The 16793-nt window shown below is 35.8% G+C and overlaps 1 protein-coding gene across 1 annotated transcript in view; it reads left to right on the top strand.

The window, feature by feature from the left end:
* LOC125670997 (E3 ubiquitin-protein ligase MIB1-like) overlaps positions 1-16793 on the top strand; it is a 140518-nt gene that overhangs the window by 57697 nt on the left and 66028 nt on the right. The window contains exons 10-12 of the mRNA XM_048906473.2: positions 96-203; positions 972-1169; positions 14859-15010. Of these exons, the coding sequence (XP_048762430.1) occupies positions 96-203; positions 972-1169; positions 14859-15010 (458 nt within the window). The remainder of the gene's footprint in view (positions 1-95; positions 204-971; positions 1170-14858; positions 15011-16793) is intronic.

Below are 16793 nucleotides of genomic sequence, written 5' to 3'. Positions count from 1 at the left end.
CTGTGTTTCTCTTGTCAATGGGATGGGAAGGTATAATATTGAACATAAAAAGTTTGGAGTTTTTAGAAAGTGATTCATTTCATTTTTACTTATAGGCTAATGGTATGTTTGCTGGTCATACTGCCCTGCAGGCTGCCTCACAGAATGGCCACACTGATGTCATCAAGATCCTCATGAAACACAATGTGGATTTTGAAATTGAGGTATAAAATCTTTTCTTCAGTCTATTTCATTGTTATTACATAATTTCCTTTTGAAGATAATTCAAACTAGGAGCTAATAAAATTTTACCTCATCTGAATTGAGCAGGTGAGGCATGTTGATCAAAATGTGTCTGTTGTTTACTTTTCACATTTCTTAACAAGGCCTGGACAATAGAGTTTCAAAGTTATACAAAGGAATATATAGGAAAATTCTTTAAAAACATTTCATTGAAGATCAACAAAAGTGAAATATGTCAATATGCAAGTGTCTTCATGTAGTCTTGTTTGAACCATCACAGGGAGGCCAGGTGACGAAAAAGTGGTGGTGGGGGGGGGGGGGGGGGGGGTGTGTTACCCACAGGCGCTTGCTTAATATTTTTCATAAGTTATAATGGGTTTGAAATACTTCTGCATTAGTATGAAGCAGTGGATTCTTATAATGACTTTCCACTCTCCCTGTAATTTCATAATAAACCTTTTGATTTTACAAAATACTGTCCTCATAACATTATTGCATACAATATTTTCCGTTGAATTCCATTTTCTGTTCTGTTCAACATTTTAGCAACACCCGGCCCATGAGACTTTCATTTAAAATTGTATTGATATGCTATTATGTAATTTTCTTTTGAATACAAGAATTTAGAAAAGAAAATTTAGATTTAATATCTATCTCATTGTATGTGCTGCATTTTACTAACCTGGTAGTAATAATTAGATTTTATAAAAATTGAATGAATACTTTCACCATTTACTATAACTATGTAGGACAAAGATGGAGACCGTGCTGTGCATCATGCTGCATTTGGAGATGAACCCAGTGTCATTGATCAGTTACATCGTGGTGGTGCTGACCTCAATGCTCGCAACAAGCGTAGACAGACTCCCCTACATATAGGAGTCAACAAAGGCCACATTGGAGTGGTCAAGACTCTCCTGGATTTGGGATGTCACCCAAGTTTACAGGTAGAAAATGATATGTATATTGGTACTGCATATTGAATAGGCCTAAGGGAGTTGGAATTTCTTATGAACATGTTGGTTAGTATTCATATAGAAAGAAAGATACAGTTATATTCATATAGAACAAAAATGTGATGTCCTGATTACAACATAAGGCCAATTCAACTTAATCATTAGATTATCATCCAGGTTCAGCAAAACGTATGGGGCAGGTGGGAGGATTTTATTTTTTAATTTTTATTTTCTGAGAAAAACATTAATGACAAACGAGTTTTTGTCAACAGAAGTGCATCATTTAATGCCAGATGGATATCAATCTATGCTTATTTCACAGACGAATTCCAGGTTAAGCTTTAATTTCAAACACAGAAAGATACCAAACTTCTTCAAGATATGAAGAACATGAATCCCTTCCTTTCATTTACGCCCATAAGAAATTTAGAAAACCATATGATCTATTTTCTTCACGTGGCTTTTCACGTTGCTATACCGAAAATGTAAACAAAAAGAATAAATACTGGAGTCGAACATGGAAAATTTTCCGGAAATCGCAAGTTCCACAAAATAAAAAAATTTCAGGTGGGGATGATAATCTATCAATTAAGTTGAATTGGCCTAATTATGTTCCCAAACAAAGTTTTGGAACATATTGGTTTTACTCTCACTGTTTCTTCCTATTATTATTGACATTCATTTTTATACACCTGTTATGGTGCTGTCTGTCTATTTGTGTATCTGTCTGAGGTCATTTTTCCCTATTTTTTTCCATAATGGATGCATGTAGAGCGTTGAAATTTGGTCACAATTTCTCCCTCAAGAAGCATAAGAGCGAGCTTGCATTTCAGCTGGATTGGTGCACAATGACCTACTATAGGTTTAAAATCAGGTCAAACAGGGTTCGAAATTAACTCATGTCCGTAAGTCCGAGACTAGTAAAAAACGTGTCGGACTAGTGAACTCTCTATAGCACTAGTCCGTACGGACTAGTGAAAATCCGGAAATCAATCTTCAATTGGTAAAGATTTTTAGAAAGATTTGTCTGAGTCTCTTAGATGTTTGAACTTATGGTTGATTACCTGCATGGTCAAGTGTTTGCATGACTATGACATCCTGATGTTCCAAACACATGGAGTGCGTTCGAGACCGCCGTTCTTCGAACGTGCACAAATTGCCAAATTCCTACCGATTCCGAACGCCGAGTACACATCACGAGAATGTGTTCTAGGTGCAAGAATTGCAAGTAGTGTGGTCTGAGAACATGCACGTTTGTGCGCACATGTTCTCGTCATTCGCGACTCTAACACAGTAGTTCATAACACTATAGCTCATGACTTGGTCAATCGAGTGAATTTTATTGACTTTATTGATAAAATTTCGAACTCCTGTGACTCTAAAATCTGAGCACCAAAACAACAGGAACATCGATCTCGAACGCACTTATGGACGTTTATAAAAGGATTAATTCGGAGGTTAATATTGTATGCTTCTGAAGATCTTGAATGCGAAATAAAATATGGTGGTCTCTTTTTCTTCTGTAGGTGTCAGAAAATGAATTGTTTGCAACTGTGATGTGTTTGGTTTGATTAAAATGAAGATCATTTTATGATATACTGGACGGACTAGTGAAATGCTTTGCGGACTAGTGAACATCAACAGTGACTAGTCCGTACGGACTAGTGCTTGAAAAAGTTAATTTCGAACCCTGGTCAAACAGTTTTCCAGACTTTTTTCTTATGGATACAGGTATTGCCCTGAAATGTAGTCACAATCTTCCTCTTAGAGAAATACAAGTAAGTTCAGTTTGCATTTCAGCTTGATTGGTGTACTGTGACCTACTTTAGGGCTAAAACGAGGTCAAATAGTTTTCCAATTTTTTTTTTTCGTTATGAAAACAAGTATTGCCCAGAAATGTAGTCACAACCTTCCTCTTAGACAAATACAGATTCAGTGTGCATTTCAGTTTATAAGGGGATTTTAGAGTTCTTCTGTTCCATGCATATTTTGTGTTTTAGAATCTACCTAAGTCACATGATTTGGCGATTTGTTTTATGCATGGTTACTTTTGGTTTAGGTAACAATCAGACGAAATCTTTCATTCATAAATTTATTTTACTTGCTGGTTTTGATACTGAAATTGAGAAACTGTGTTATTTGTGTATGACAGAGGGATTGATTGATTGAAACGTCCCTCTCAAGAATATTTCACTCTTATGGAGACGGCACTATTGCCGGTGAAGGGCTGCGTGTGTTCTCAGAAACTACTAAATTACTGCCTGTAATCCCTGAAAGCTTCATGTGCCAATCTAAGAGTGTGCTGAACAAATATCAAAAAACAAAAACAAAATATTGTTATACCCCACGCAACAAGTTGTGGGGGGGGATGGATATACTGGAATCGGGTTGTCTGTCCGTCCGTCTGTAGACGCAATGGTTTCCGGGCTCTAAAGCATTATCCTTTCCACCTATCGTCACCATATCATATATATGGACTACCCATGGGATGAAGATGTTCCCTATCGATTTTGGGGTCCAAAGGTCAAGTGCACTGGACATCGAAGTAGCAATATGGTTTCCGGGCTCTAAAGCGTTATCCTTTCCACCTACAGTCACCATATCATACATATGGACTACCCATGGGATGAAGATGTTCCCTATCGATTTTGGGGTCAAAGGTCAAGCGCACTGGACATCGAAGTAGCAATATGGTTTCCGGGCTCTAAAGCGTTATCCTTTCTACCTACAGTCACCATATCATACATATGGACTACCCATGGGATGAAGATGTTCCCTATCGATTTTGGGGTCCAAAGGTCATGTGCATTGGACATCGAAGTAGCAATATGGTTTCCATTTAAATTCTTTAACGGCTTTTTTCATCGCATGGAGATGCTGTGTTCCTAGATAATCCATTTCTTCCTACAAACGAGAATACCCAAGGTTTGTCATGCCATTTGTTTTTTACACTCAGAAAGGAGGTAGTTTATACCTATTACCAACACCCTTTGGGAGATTGGGGTAAGCGGGGGGTATTCTTAGTGAGCATTGCTCACAGTACCTCTTGTTTGCACCTGCCGACCGGAAGTGAATCTTTCGACATACGAAGGCTGTTCGATATGTAATGTGTATTGAACTACAGTCCGATAACGCTTTGCGCTCTTATATGATACTCTTAAATAGCTCTATTTAAAACGGTATAAACATGAGCCTTCAGCTCCACATAGTTTTAAACTTATAGTCATTTCAATAAAGCCAGTCGTTGACCACTGTTGTAAAAATGGTTGGGAAACAGGTGGAGAATATTGAAGAAATTAGAGCTTAAATTAAAGTTCGCACCAAACTCGGTCCTTCAGTAATGCAGATTTTTACTGAATTGGGGGTAGTTTATGGGTCTGATAAGGTATCTTATGAGACAGATTGTAGGTGGAGAAAGAAATTTCTGACTGGCACAGAGTCTGTCAAAGATGCAGCAAAATCTGGCTGACCTGTGACTAAATGTCTCAAAAGTCAGGGAAATAATTGAAAGTGATGGCTACATGATTCGTGATATTGCCAAAGCTGTTGGCATATCGCTATCGTGGGTGCATTTCATTTTAAAGCGTATTTTGAAAGTACGAAAGATTTCTACCAGATGGATACTGCATATATTGACAGATGACCAAAAACGGGTACGAGTACAAACTGCTAAGTAATTGCTGAAAATGTTTCCCAAATCCAATCAAAGACAATTTGCACTTTTACTGGTGACGAAACATGGGTTCACTATTTCGAACCATTAAGAAAAATTGGAAACAAAATATGGCTAACTAAACACAGTAGAAGGCCTGTAGGTTCCAAAAGAACCATAAGCACAAAGAAGGTTCTTTATTGCATTTTCTTCTCATGTGATCGGATGGTATAGCCGTACAAATTCCGGTGCCGAAGGGCAAAAGTGTTACATGTCGGTATTACCGAGATGTTATACTTAAAAAGCTCAAAAAATATTATCATAAGCGACGCCCTGTGTCAGGATTTAGGCATGTTCATCTACTTCATGATAATGCTCCATCACATACATCTGAGCTTGTGAAGCAATTTTTTAAGTCAGAGAAGGTTACAGTCTTGCCACACCCACCATACTCTCCAGATCTAGCCCCGTGCGACCTTTTTCCAAAACTTAAAAAGTTCTTATTTGGTCGTCGTTACAAGTCCTGACAAGCCCTTGGCTCAGCCATCAGTCAGTGCCTCAGAGGTCTACCTAAATCAGCGTACCGTGGCGCATTTCTGAAATGAATTCAGAGATTGAAATTATGTATTTCAAACCGCGGAGAATACTTTGAAGGAATGTAATGTTCATTTCACTATTCGAGTCGAATGCTTTTGAGGTATCGTGCAATACACATTACATATCGAACAGCCCTCGTATCTCAAGGGAAAAGTAACTTCTTTTGTACTTCCACTTAATAAAAACAAACACCAATAACAAAACAATATTTTATTTTTATGCCCCCCTTTGAAAAAGAGGGGGCATATTGTTTTGCACCTGTCGGTCGGTCGGTATGTCGGTCGGTCTGTAGACCATGTGTTGTCCGCTCAATATCTTGAGAACCATTCACTTGATGATAATGATATTTCATATGTGAGTTAGTTATGAGTAGAAGAGGATCCCTATTGTTTTTCAGATCAAAAGGTCAAAGGTCAAGGGTCAATCTACTCTGGACATAGGAATATAATGTCCGCTCAATATCTTGAGAACCCTTTGTTTGAAAGACATCAAACTTGGCACACTGGTACATCCTAAGGAGTAGATGACCCCTATTGATTTTGAGGTCATATGGTCAAAGGTCAAGGGTGAAACTGGGCATAGGAATATACTGACCATTCAATGTCTAGAGAACCCTTTGCTTGACAGACATCAAACTTGGTACGCCAGTACATCTTCTGAAGAAGATGACCCCCATTGATTTTGAGGTCACATGGTCAAAGGTCAAGGGTCAAACTGGACATAGGAATATACTGTCCGTTAAATATCTTGAGAACCCTTTGCTTGACAGACATCAAACTTGATACTTTGGTACATCTTCAAGAGAAGATGACCCCTATTGATTTTGAGGTCACATGGTCAAAGGTCAAGGGTCAAACTTGACATGGGAATATACTGTCTGCTCAGTATCTTGAGAACCCTTTTCTTGACAGACATCAAACTTAGTACACTGATACGACTTCAGGAGAAGACAACCACTATTGATTTTGAGGTCACATGGTCAAAGGTCAAGGGTCACACTAGACAGGAATATACTGTCCGTTCAATATTTTGAGAACCCTTCGCTTGACAGACATCAAACTTGGTACACTGGTACATCTTCAGGAGAAAATTACCCCTATTTATTTTGAGGTCACATGTTTAAAGGTCAAGGGTCAAACTGGACATTGGAATATACTGTCTGCTCCATATCTTGAGAACCCTTTGCTTGACAGACATTAAACTTGGTACACTGGTACATCTTCAGGAGAAGATGACACCTATTGATTTTGAGGTCGCGTGGTCAAAGGTCAAGGGTTAAACTGTACATGGGAATATACTGTCCGCTCAATATCTTGAGAACCCTTTGCTTGACAGACATCAAACTTGGTACACTGGTACATCTTCAGGAGAAGATGACTACTAATTATTTTAAGGTCACATGGTCAAAAGTCAAGGGTCAAATTGGACATACGAATATACTGTCCGTTCAATATCTTGAGAACCCTTTGCTTGACAGACATCAAACTTGGTACACTGGTACATCTTCAGGAGTTGATGACCCCTATTGATTTTTAGGTCACATGATCAATCCACTCTTGACATAGGAAGATATTGTCTGCTCAATATTTTGAATTGATGATACTACTCTCAATTAAATGATGTGTGTGTGTATAACCCTTTTCAATTTTGCACCATGGGGGGGCATATGTGTTTTACAAACATCTCTTGTTTGCTTTTATTTTTTGCTTTTGCGTTCATTGTATAGCAGAAAGTCACCCCAATACAAGTTTCAACATCAAATACACAGTTTTAGAAAACTTCTGACGTTTTCAATCTGACAGGCAGCTTGTCATACTGACTCTCCAGCCTACCATTGTCTGACTCGATAAGCAGCTTATCAAGTAGTGGATTAACATGACTTACAAACTGTAAAATAAACTTTCCCGTGCAAAGTTTGAACGCCAGAATGAATACCATTTGAACCTAACTTCCCTTCAAAACCTTCAAGCCCTGCCCCTAAATCTCATTAGCATTTCCACAAAAGAAATTAATTTTATTCTAATTCACCTAGTTCAACCGAAATAAATTATATTTCTTTTGTACTTCCACTTAATAAAAACAAACACCAATAACAAAACAATATTTTATTTTTTTGCTTTTGCATTCATTGTATAGCAGAATGAAAGAAAGGAATTTCATGAAAAATTAGGAACTTGTAAACCTAATTTTAGTGAAACTAGTATCAAGCATATTTTGATGTAACCATCCTTAGTGGGCTCCGACCTCCATCTCCCATGTCTTTTATTAGCTCAAACTGTGGCCCCGCCCCCCCCCCCCCCCCCCCCCCCCCCCCCCCCCCCCCCCCCCCACTCTTAAACTGTGTAATCCAAATTCTGATATATCTGGAAATAGTGATTGTAAAGCTTCAATAAACAATTCCCTCATTCTTGAATACATAAATACGTAAAAGATTTATTTACCTTTTTTAGCCGATAACCCGACTTTGTTTTGCTCAAATGTCGAAAAATGAATTCTGAACTCTTATTGGAAAATCCGCACCATGCAAAGTACATTTCCAAATTTTGACAGGACATAAGTCACTATTCGTTCCAGTTATAACAACATACTGACCATCCCTTTACATATCAGTCTTACTTTTCTCAATGAATATAGCCATATGAGTGTTCAAAACAAATATCTGAACATCTGATGTTCAGTAACTCACTACTACGTAAAAAGCCTGCATATGCTTTTCCCTGCCTCTAAAACATTTTTTACTAGCTCCGAATCTGTCGGAGAAGAATTTCCAATTACAGAATGCACCCACCGAATTCCATATAAAGCTGAGCATAACACACTCACAGACACTCCTTCCTGATTAAACTTGTGAGATAAACGCAAATCACCAAGGGTTTCCTTTCCCCGGACGACTGTCTATCTTGCGCTTCTTAAGAGCCCGGTTTTCAGCTTTGTAAATCTTGCTTTCATCATCTGAATCGCTCGCTACCGGATTTGCCACGTACTGGTGAACTGTCTCCCATCCTCCAGATGAAGAATCGGCTATTCTGACATGTTTGTTACGCTCCTTCATTTTTTGACCTGCTTCCATGATAACTTCTTTAGCATACTCTAATTTCCCGTTATCAATGGCCCAGTTTATTGAATCCGAAGACTCCTGAATATCCGAGTTGAAATTGTACTGAATTTTATGTCCTTTCGATTTCCAGATAATTTCGTTCTGTCCTTTGAATTTTTTCAACTCTAAAGTCGCAGAAGCACTTGCACCTTGAATTTCATATTTTAAACTAGAAACTTTGTAATTTACAAATTTCTTAATTTCTTCTTTTTGCGACTTTAACTGAACCAGTAAATCAGATATCGAGGGTTCCTCCATGCCTAAGTCAGCACAATAAATTGGAGCAACTTTCCCATGCAAAGTTTGAACGCCAGAATGAATACCATTCGAACCTAACTTCCCTTCAAAACCTTCAAGCCCTGCCCCTAAATCTCATTGGCGTTTCCACAAAAGAAATTAATTTTATTCTAATTCACCTAGTTCAACCGAAATAAATTATATAAGCACAATATCAAAATAAAAGCAAAAAGTAATTTGCACCTGTCAACCGGAAGTGAATCTTTCAACATATTTTGGGAAAAGTAACAAGCACAATAGTGTTTATCACCTCTGAAAAATTTCATTTTGATTCAATGTTTCATAGATGAGAAATCTTCTCCATAGAAATTAATCTATCACTTGCTGTGACAACCACAAGTGACAGACAATGACGGACCCATATCAGAAGTACACAGACTATAGTCATCAGGCATACACATGTACACAGACTATAGTCATCAGGCATACACATGTACACAGACTATAGTCATCAGGCATACACATGTACACAGACTATAGTCATCAGGCATACACATGTACACAGACTATAGTCATCAGACATACACATGTACACAGACTATAGTCATCAGGCATACACATGTACACAGACTATAGTCATCGGGCATACACATGCACACAGACTATAGTCATCGGGCATACACATGCACACAGACTATAGTCATCAGGCATACACATGTACACAGACTATAGTCATCAGGCATACACATGTACACAGACTATAGTCATCAGGCATACACATGTACACAGACTATAGTCATCAGGCATACACATGTACACAGACTATAGTCATCAGGCATACACATGTACACAGACTATAGTCATCAGGCATACACATGTACACAGACTATAGTCATCAGACATACACATGTACACAGACTATAGTCATCAGGCATACACATGTACACAGACTATAGTCATCAGGCATACACATGTACACAGACTATAGTCATCAGGCATACACATGATACAGCTTATACATGTACTATGAATAGAACAGTTGGTACAAAGACCAATACCCTGGGTTCTGCATAAATAATACCATTATAGCGAGCGCTGGCTCGTGCTGCGAGCTCTAATGACTAGAGCGCGGGAAATAATCCGAGCTAAATCCAAACCTCTGACAAAGAAAAATTTTTGATGCCAATCCCAGAAGTCCCTTGTCAAAAATGGCTGAGATCTCGCAAAGTCACACTTTGGAATATGATTGTGAACTTACGTGGATTACCATCCTAATCTTGTGGCCTCCTAGCTCCAACATCCAGTGCACCAATAGGCGAAAGGTTTCACGAAGTGCAATGTTTATGAAAGGCAGGCTAAGATGATGTGTGACGTCATGTCTACGTTTTGACGTACGTCATAATAAGACAGACAGTGGCGGATCTAAATACGTACTTGTTATTTCCATCTGTAAAAGTCATACTACTGGGACAATATTGAATATACGTAAACATTAGGCATACATAATATGACATCGAATATAAATTGTATATAATCGACTGCAAATCACAGATCTGATTAAAATGCTAAATTCTCAATAGGAATTTATTATGTGAGGGAGCACAAGTACTGAATTAGTGCTATTTAAAAAAATTGAAAAAAATTACAAAAAAATGAAAGGAATTCGGTCGGATTGAAAACATTTTTTTTTAAAATCTGGGGAGAGTTGTTTTGTTTGTTTGTTGTTTTTTGTTTTGACTAAAAATACTGAGTGCTTGAATCCATTTCCTTTTAACATGTCCGGTAATGCAAACCACATTGAATTTATTGATTTATTTTTAAATTATCATTATATTGAAATGCGTTTTATGTCCAAAGGTAGTGCTGTTTAAACACAGTTTTACAAACTTAAATTGAAAGGTTTGTGCATTTTTACCATACAATTAGTAACTTGAAAAGATTGAGAGAAAAAAGGAAAGCATACAGTTCAGAACAGCTTCATGCATCAAAGGTTAAGCAAGTCACAGTGAAGGCAGCAGAAATAAAGTGTATTTATAGCATAAAAATATTTCAATCACATTCATGTATACATGTTTTAATGATTTTTAATGTAAAACCCCAAGAGAAAATTCATGTCATGAGTATTTTTACAAATAGATATTGTTTAAATTGAACCTGATCAGAGCATGAACATTACAAAATATGTACATACATGACTTGAAGCTGCGCTTGCTCAAACGGTAGCACCGTCAACATATTATCCAATAAATTTTTCATTATATTCCTCTCATTTGGGAATGAGATATCACTTCATAATAAGTGTATTTGTAGTAAGCGTGTTTGTTATAAGTGTGTTTACCGTATTGATAGTGAGCTCGTGTCACGAAGCAACGCGATGAGCTTGCTCCAAGGATTACACATATGAGTCACGTGATTTGCTCTTCTTCAGCTGAAAAAAGATGAGTATTACCCATAATGCTTTTGGAAAAATGTCGCCGTCACTGCGGTATACTTCATTGACAAACCTGTAATTAAAATAATTAGATTGTTTAGAAAGTACCGTAAATCTTTTTAAATTCCAGACAAGCTTTCTCATAGCTTCAAACATTTTGTTTTTGCTTGGTTTGAGAGAAGAAGAAAAAACATTGCAGCTAATATGACGTCACAATGTAACTGTTTACATCCGTCACGTTATATTTCCCGCGTTAAAAGAAGAGGCGGATAAAATGTCTATAAGTCGTGTTGCAAGATGTTAATTGGCTTCGCTCGTCTCAATGGTCACACTGTACAACATATTATCTTAGAAACATTTAAACATTTGAATCATTTAAAGATCATTTCATTGAATACTTGCATCTTTGTGCATTTTGACTCATAAGATTTAATTGATTATATTTCTATGCTAAATCAATGCAAATGATTTAATAGGGGATATCATTTGTTCTCATAAAATTATCAAAGTATTAAACTTCCTGTAATTTATTTATAAATGATATCATTATTTAATTTTACTTAGAAGGAATTGAATATAACTTTCAATATTTAGAGAAAATGAATTACTATGCAGATGTAATGGTACTTTTAAATGACTATAGTGATATCTGCAAATATTTGTCTAAAATAACATATTATTATTAATAGACATAATATTAACATAAATATGTCTAAAATATTTGCTTCTAAGAAATTGACGCCAAATAAGCTTGATTTCCACCATCTCCCAAATGAAATATGGAAGAAAAAATATTTTTAATTTTCGATTATAGTTTATATTTTCTTTTCTTTTATTGTTTGTTAGTTTGCAAATATATAATAAAAAATAATATATTGCAGTAATATATTTTCAAATAATTTATTAGGTAATTGTATTACAAATGTAAATAGGAGTAAAGTATTAATATTTAAATGTTCTTTAAAGTTGTATGTTCCGAATTTCGACAACCACTGTTAAATCATCGCATGTACACTATACCCACCATAAATTAGTATACACATAAACTTTTTACACATTTTGGAGTGAAATATATTCAATATAATGAAAAAGAGCTGAATTCACTGTGTATAACTTTTAATTTATCTCAGTAAAATATTCATTTAAGAGTATAATTTCAATATATGTGAAACAATAATGGATATTCACTATTTTTGCCTTAATTAGTCTGTTAAATTGTGATATTGATTTATTTAAGGTGAAAAATCAAAAGGTCTTATAAAAGTACACATTAGATACACAATAATATGTATTAGTAATTAGTTTGAAATGGTTTCAAGATAAAAGTTTGCATGCAGATATCTCTTTTTAGAAAATTCAAAGATTCAGAAAGTGAAGTATTTTGATAAGAAATAAGGATATGAAAAGTTAAAAGCCTAATGTTGTCTATTCATATAAAGAGATGTATTTTGCATAGAAAAATCTGTATCTATGATGTAACCCATATTTTTTATGCGCAAGTAACTTATTTTGGTAAGTGTATATTTATAATTATGGTGGGCAGTGTACATATTTATGAGGCTGTAGGACATGTCATACTTTATTTCATCTGTTTTAGTCAAAATTAAGTGATTTTAATTCAGTGTTTGCAAACAGCCGTCTCTCGACCATTTCAAATAACAGTCATGTGTCTAGTTCAGACTTTCAGAACATAGGTGGTCTTATCTGTGTAAAGCTGTGTAATTTATTACAACAGTACCTTGCCATAAGTTTAAGAGAAATAAAAATATCAAATACCTCTTAGTAATTCGTTGTTTTAAGCTCTTTCAGTCTTAAAGTTAGACAGTTGCATCAGAGTTATATACATCATGCTGGGATTCCTCTGACACGCATGGGGTTATTTATAGACACCAAACAGACAATGTACAATTTGTGCGTACCTGCTATGTTCATGTTTTAAATAATCTTCTCACTGTTTTTGTTTACATGCAAATGTTTTCAAGCATGTATTAAGTAATTCTGTACAAAAATAATACATGAACCTCAGATCTTACAGCTTTAATGTTCCTTAATTAGTTACCATTTTACTGATCATAATGTTAAATATTTAAAAAAGTCATTAATTGAAGAGCAACTATTATGACTATAACATCAAGTCGTAATTTTCTACAGGTATGGCGTTCCATACTAGATCAATGCTTTTGTTTACAAACGACAAGTGACGTCACATGATTTTGAAAGAGAGAGATTTTTCATTGTTATGAGGGCTTTGAAATTGTAAGAACACATCATGTTTTATGCTTTTGCTGAATGTTAAAATTTAGCTTAAATATTCAGAACAGGAAATTTTTTCTAGATTTCATAGCCCTTGGGAGTAGTGATAATTTTTCACTAGTACTCGGGTGTCCGATAAGGCTGTGGGCTTCTTGTTTATTAAGAACGTTAAAAACTGTTTTTTACTTGGTGTATGGGATGTTTGGGAAACATCTGTAATGATCCCCATTACAATATGCAATTTCTGAGTTGCCCAATTGTTCTTTCCCTTTGTGGAACCCTTACGCACAGTGAGACGCAAAACATACTTTCGTCCACATGCGCTGGGTACAAATGCTTATCGCTGCCTTCATATATTGCCTAAAGGATGATTATTAGACATCATGCAACCACTGAAACTGCTGGGACACACAATTTTAGTAAGTTTGAGTATTTGATAAAATAGCTCAAACAAAAATTTATAATCACCATCTTTCTTTGATTAAAGTAACACTCGCACAGAAGAGGAAATAAAAAATAATCTCATTTTAATTTAATTGCCTAATTCAAACAAATATTATTCTTCATATGGTCAATTTAAAGCATACCAATGGCTGATGTAAGCAAAATTTACGCTTTTATAACTTTTATTAGCTCATCTGAGCTGAAAGCTCAAGTGAGCTTTTCTGATCGCCTGTTATCCGTCGTCTGTCTGTAAACTTTTTACATTTTCGACTTCTTCTCCAGAACCTCTGGGCTAATTTCAACCAAACTTGGCACAAAGCATCCTTGGGTGAAGGGTATTCAAGTGTCTTCAAATGAAGGGCCATGCCCCCTTCAAAAAGGAGATAATCACAAAAATGAAAAAATAGGTAGGCATCATTTAAAAATCTTCTTCACAAGAACCACTGAGCTAGAGGAGCTGAAATTTACATGAAAGCTTCATGACATGGTGCAGATTCAAGTTTGTAAAAATCATGGTTCCCGGGTTAGGATGGGGCCACAATAGAGGATCAAAGTTTTAGATACAAATAGGGAAAATCTTTAAAAGTCTTCTCAATAACCACTAGGCCAGGAAAGTAGAAATTTACGTGGAAGCTTCCTGACATTGTGCAGATTCAAGTTTGTTAAAATCATGACTCCGGGGGGTAGGATGGGGCCACAATAGGGGATCAAAGTTTTACATACTAATATATAGAGGTCTTCTTCTCTAGAGTCATTGGGCCAAAGAAGTTTACATGAAAGCTTCCTGACATAGTGCAGATTCAAGTTTGTAAAAAAAAAAAATCATCTCCTTCCAAAGTATGAAATGCTATTGTATGAATGTACATGTTATTTTCATGGTGAACATGTGATATACATGAATTTTGATACTACACTAGAATGTTTTAAAAGTTGTGCACATTTGTTAAATATTTTTATCAACATATTAAGGACTCGGAGGGGGATACACCACTCCATGATGCCATCAGCAAAAAACGAGATGATATGATTTCCTTGCTGCTTGAACACCATGCTGACTTGACAATTACCAACAACAATGGTTTCAACTCCCTGCACCATGCTGCTCTCCGAGGCAACCCCAGGTATTTGAGCTACATGGAATGCATCTGTATAAAGTTCTAGTTCTATCTAACAAATTGAAAGCATTTGAAAAAGTTGTTGAGGCATCCCCATGTTATGTGAATTCATGTTCAGTTATGTCAGAACCCTTCAACAATTTTCATGGGAATAATGATTGGCAACAAAATCTTTTAAAAATCACAACAGCTTAACAACAAGCAGATCCAAGGTGACTCAGGTGAGAGATGTGGCCCTTGGACCTCTTGTTTATTATTTCATTTAGAAACTAAAGAATTACATGTTCAATAAGGCATTTTATGCCAGATATTTTGTTGTGTATATCAAAGGTAAATCTCATAACTTTTTAGATTTTGTTCAGTATATCTACTATCTAGATGCCAGTTTATTCAAAACTCAAGAAATGTGCAAGGGAATTCACCCTCTGGTGTCCTTGGTGAGGGGTCAATGAGCTGGCACACTAATGAGTATTATCTATGGAAGCTACATAAACAATCATGTTTTCTCATGTGATGGAAAGATGCATCTCCTTTTTTTCATTCCTCACAGATGTCTTGGGATCATGTTGTGTTATGATCTCTTTTGGTGGATCAAGAGGGGTGTTAAAATCCCTGAGTGTTGAAGCAGCAGCATAATATTATCTACTGCTATTGAGATGGTGTTTAGGAAATTGTTTTCTGTAAAATTACCTATGATAGATTTGCTTTTCCTTTTTTTTTTGAAAGATGTACTGTAGTATGTATATTTTATTTTTGCAGTACTACATTTCATTTTGACATTTGAGAGCCAAAGTTATGCATAGCAAAACATAGTATCGCTGATGCAGGTGTATACAATGTTTAGAAATGTAAAGTTGTAAATCACAGTGGCTTTTTCGGTTATCATATTTCCTTACTCTGGTGGGAGCTCTCTTTCCTAATTTGACCCCATTAATTCTCTGTTCTTTGGGTGTGTTTTTTTTTTTTTTTTTTTTTTATATCTGAGTTGCTTTAGCATTGCCTTGTTATGTAACAAGATGACATTGAGCTTCTGAATGCATAGAGATGTTGACAGTTGTGCTGATTACAGCCTCATTATGAATTATTACCAAGATCTCCATGAATTGGATGTTCTGTGTGTAAAATGATAAACTTATGGTAATGATGATCACTAGTAAATTGGGAAATATATTTTTTTCTAGTGAATTGTTACTTCTTTGTCCAATATTTATTGGTAATATTGAAGATGCACAATAGACAAAGAAAAATGTTGCATTTATAATGAGATGATCACATGTTTTTCTCAAGTTTCTCTGATCTCCATGTTTGTTTTGTGTGTCTGCTCTTTACACCTTGATTGATGTAACTAGAAAACTGTGGAATTCAGTAAAACACACTGTTTTGTGTTACAAGAATCTTTGAAGGAATCTGTAGTAGAGTGAAGATTCCTTTGTGCTCAGTTTATGTTATGAGAGACAAGGAGGGAGGGCCTCTGATAGGGCAGAGGAAATAGTTCCTCATTTCAGGTTCTGTAGTTTTGAAAATCTGATGAGGAGAGACACAGTATGTCTACTTGTGTGGTAAATAATCTTCCAGTATTCACCTGTAGGATATGTAGAACATTTTGTCATTTTCACAATACTTGATTTTCAAAATGTGTGCTGTTTTCTTGTGGAGGTAAAAGGATGCTGTTACATGACATTAGTTAGTCATAAACTCATGTAAACCAAATGGTTGAGGTTAATTGCATAGTTTTATTAGATTTGGATTGAAATAATGGATGGAAAAGATCTTCATTTATTTCGAACTG

The sequence above is a fragment of the Ostrea edulis genome, chromosome 4 (assembly GCF_947568905.1).
Source record: "Ostrea edulis chromosome 4, xbOstEdul1.1, whole genome shotgun sequence".
Lineage (NCBI taxonomy): Eukaryota > Metazoa > Mollusca > Bivalvia > Ostreida > Ostreidae > Ostrea > Ostrea edulis.
The sequence above is the reverse complement of the archived record's forward strand: the minus strand, read 5'-3'. Positions and strand labels throughout refer to the sequence as shown.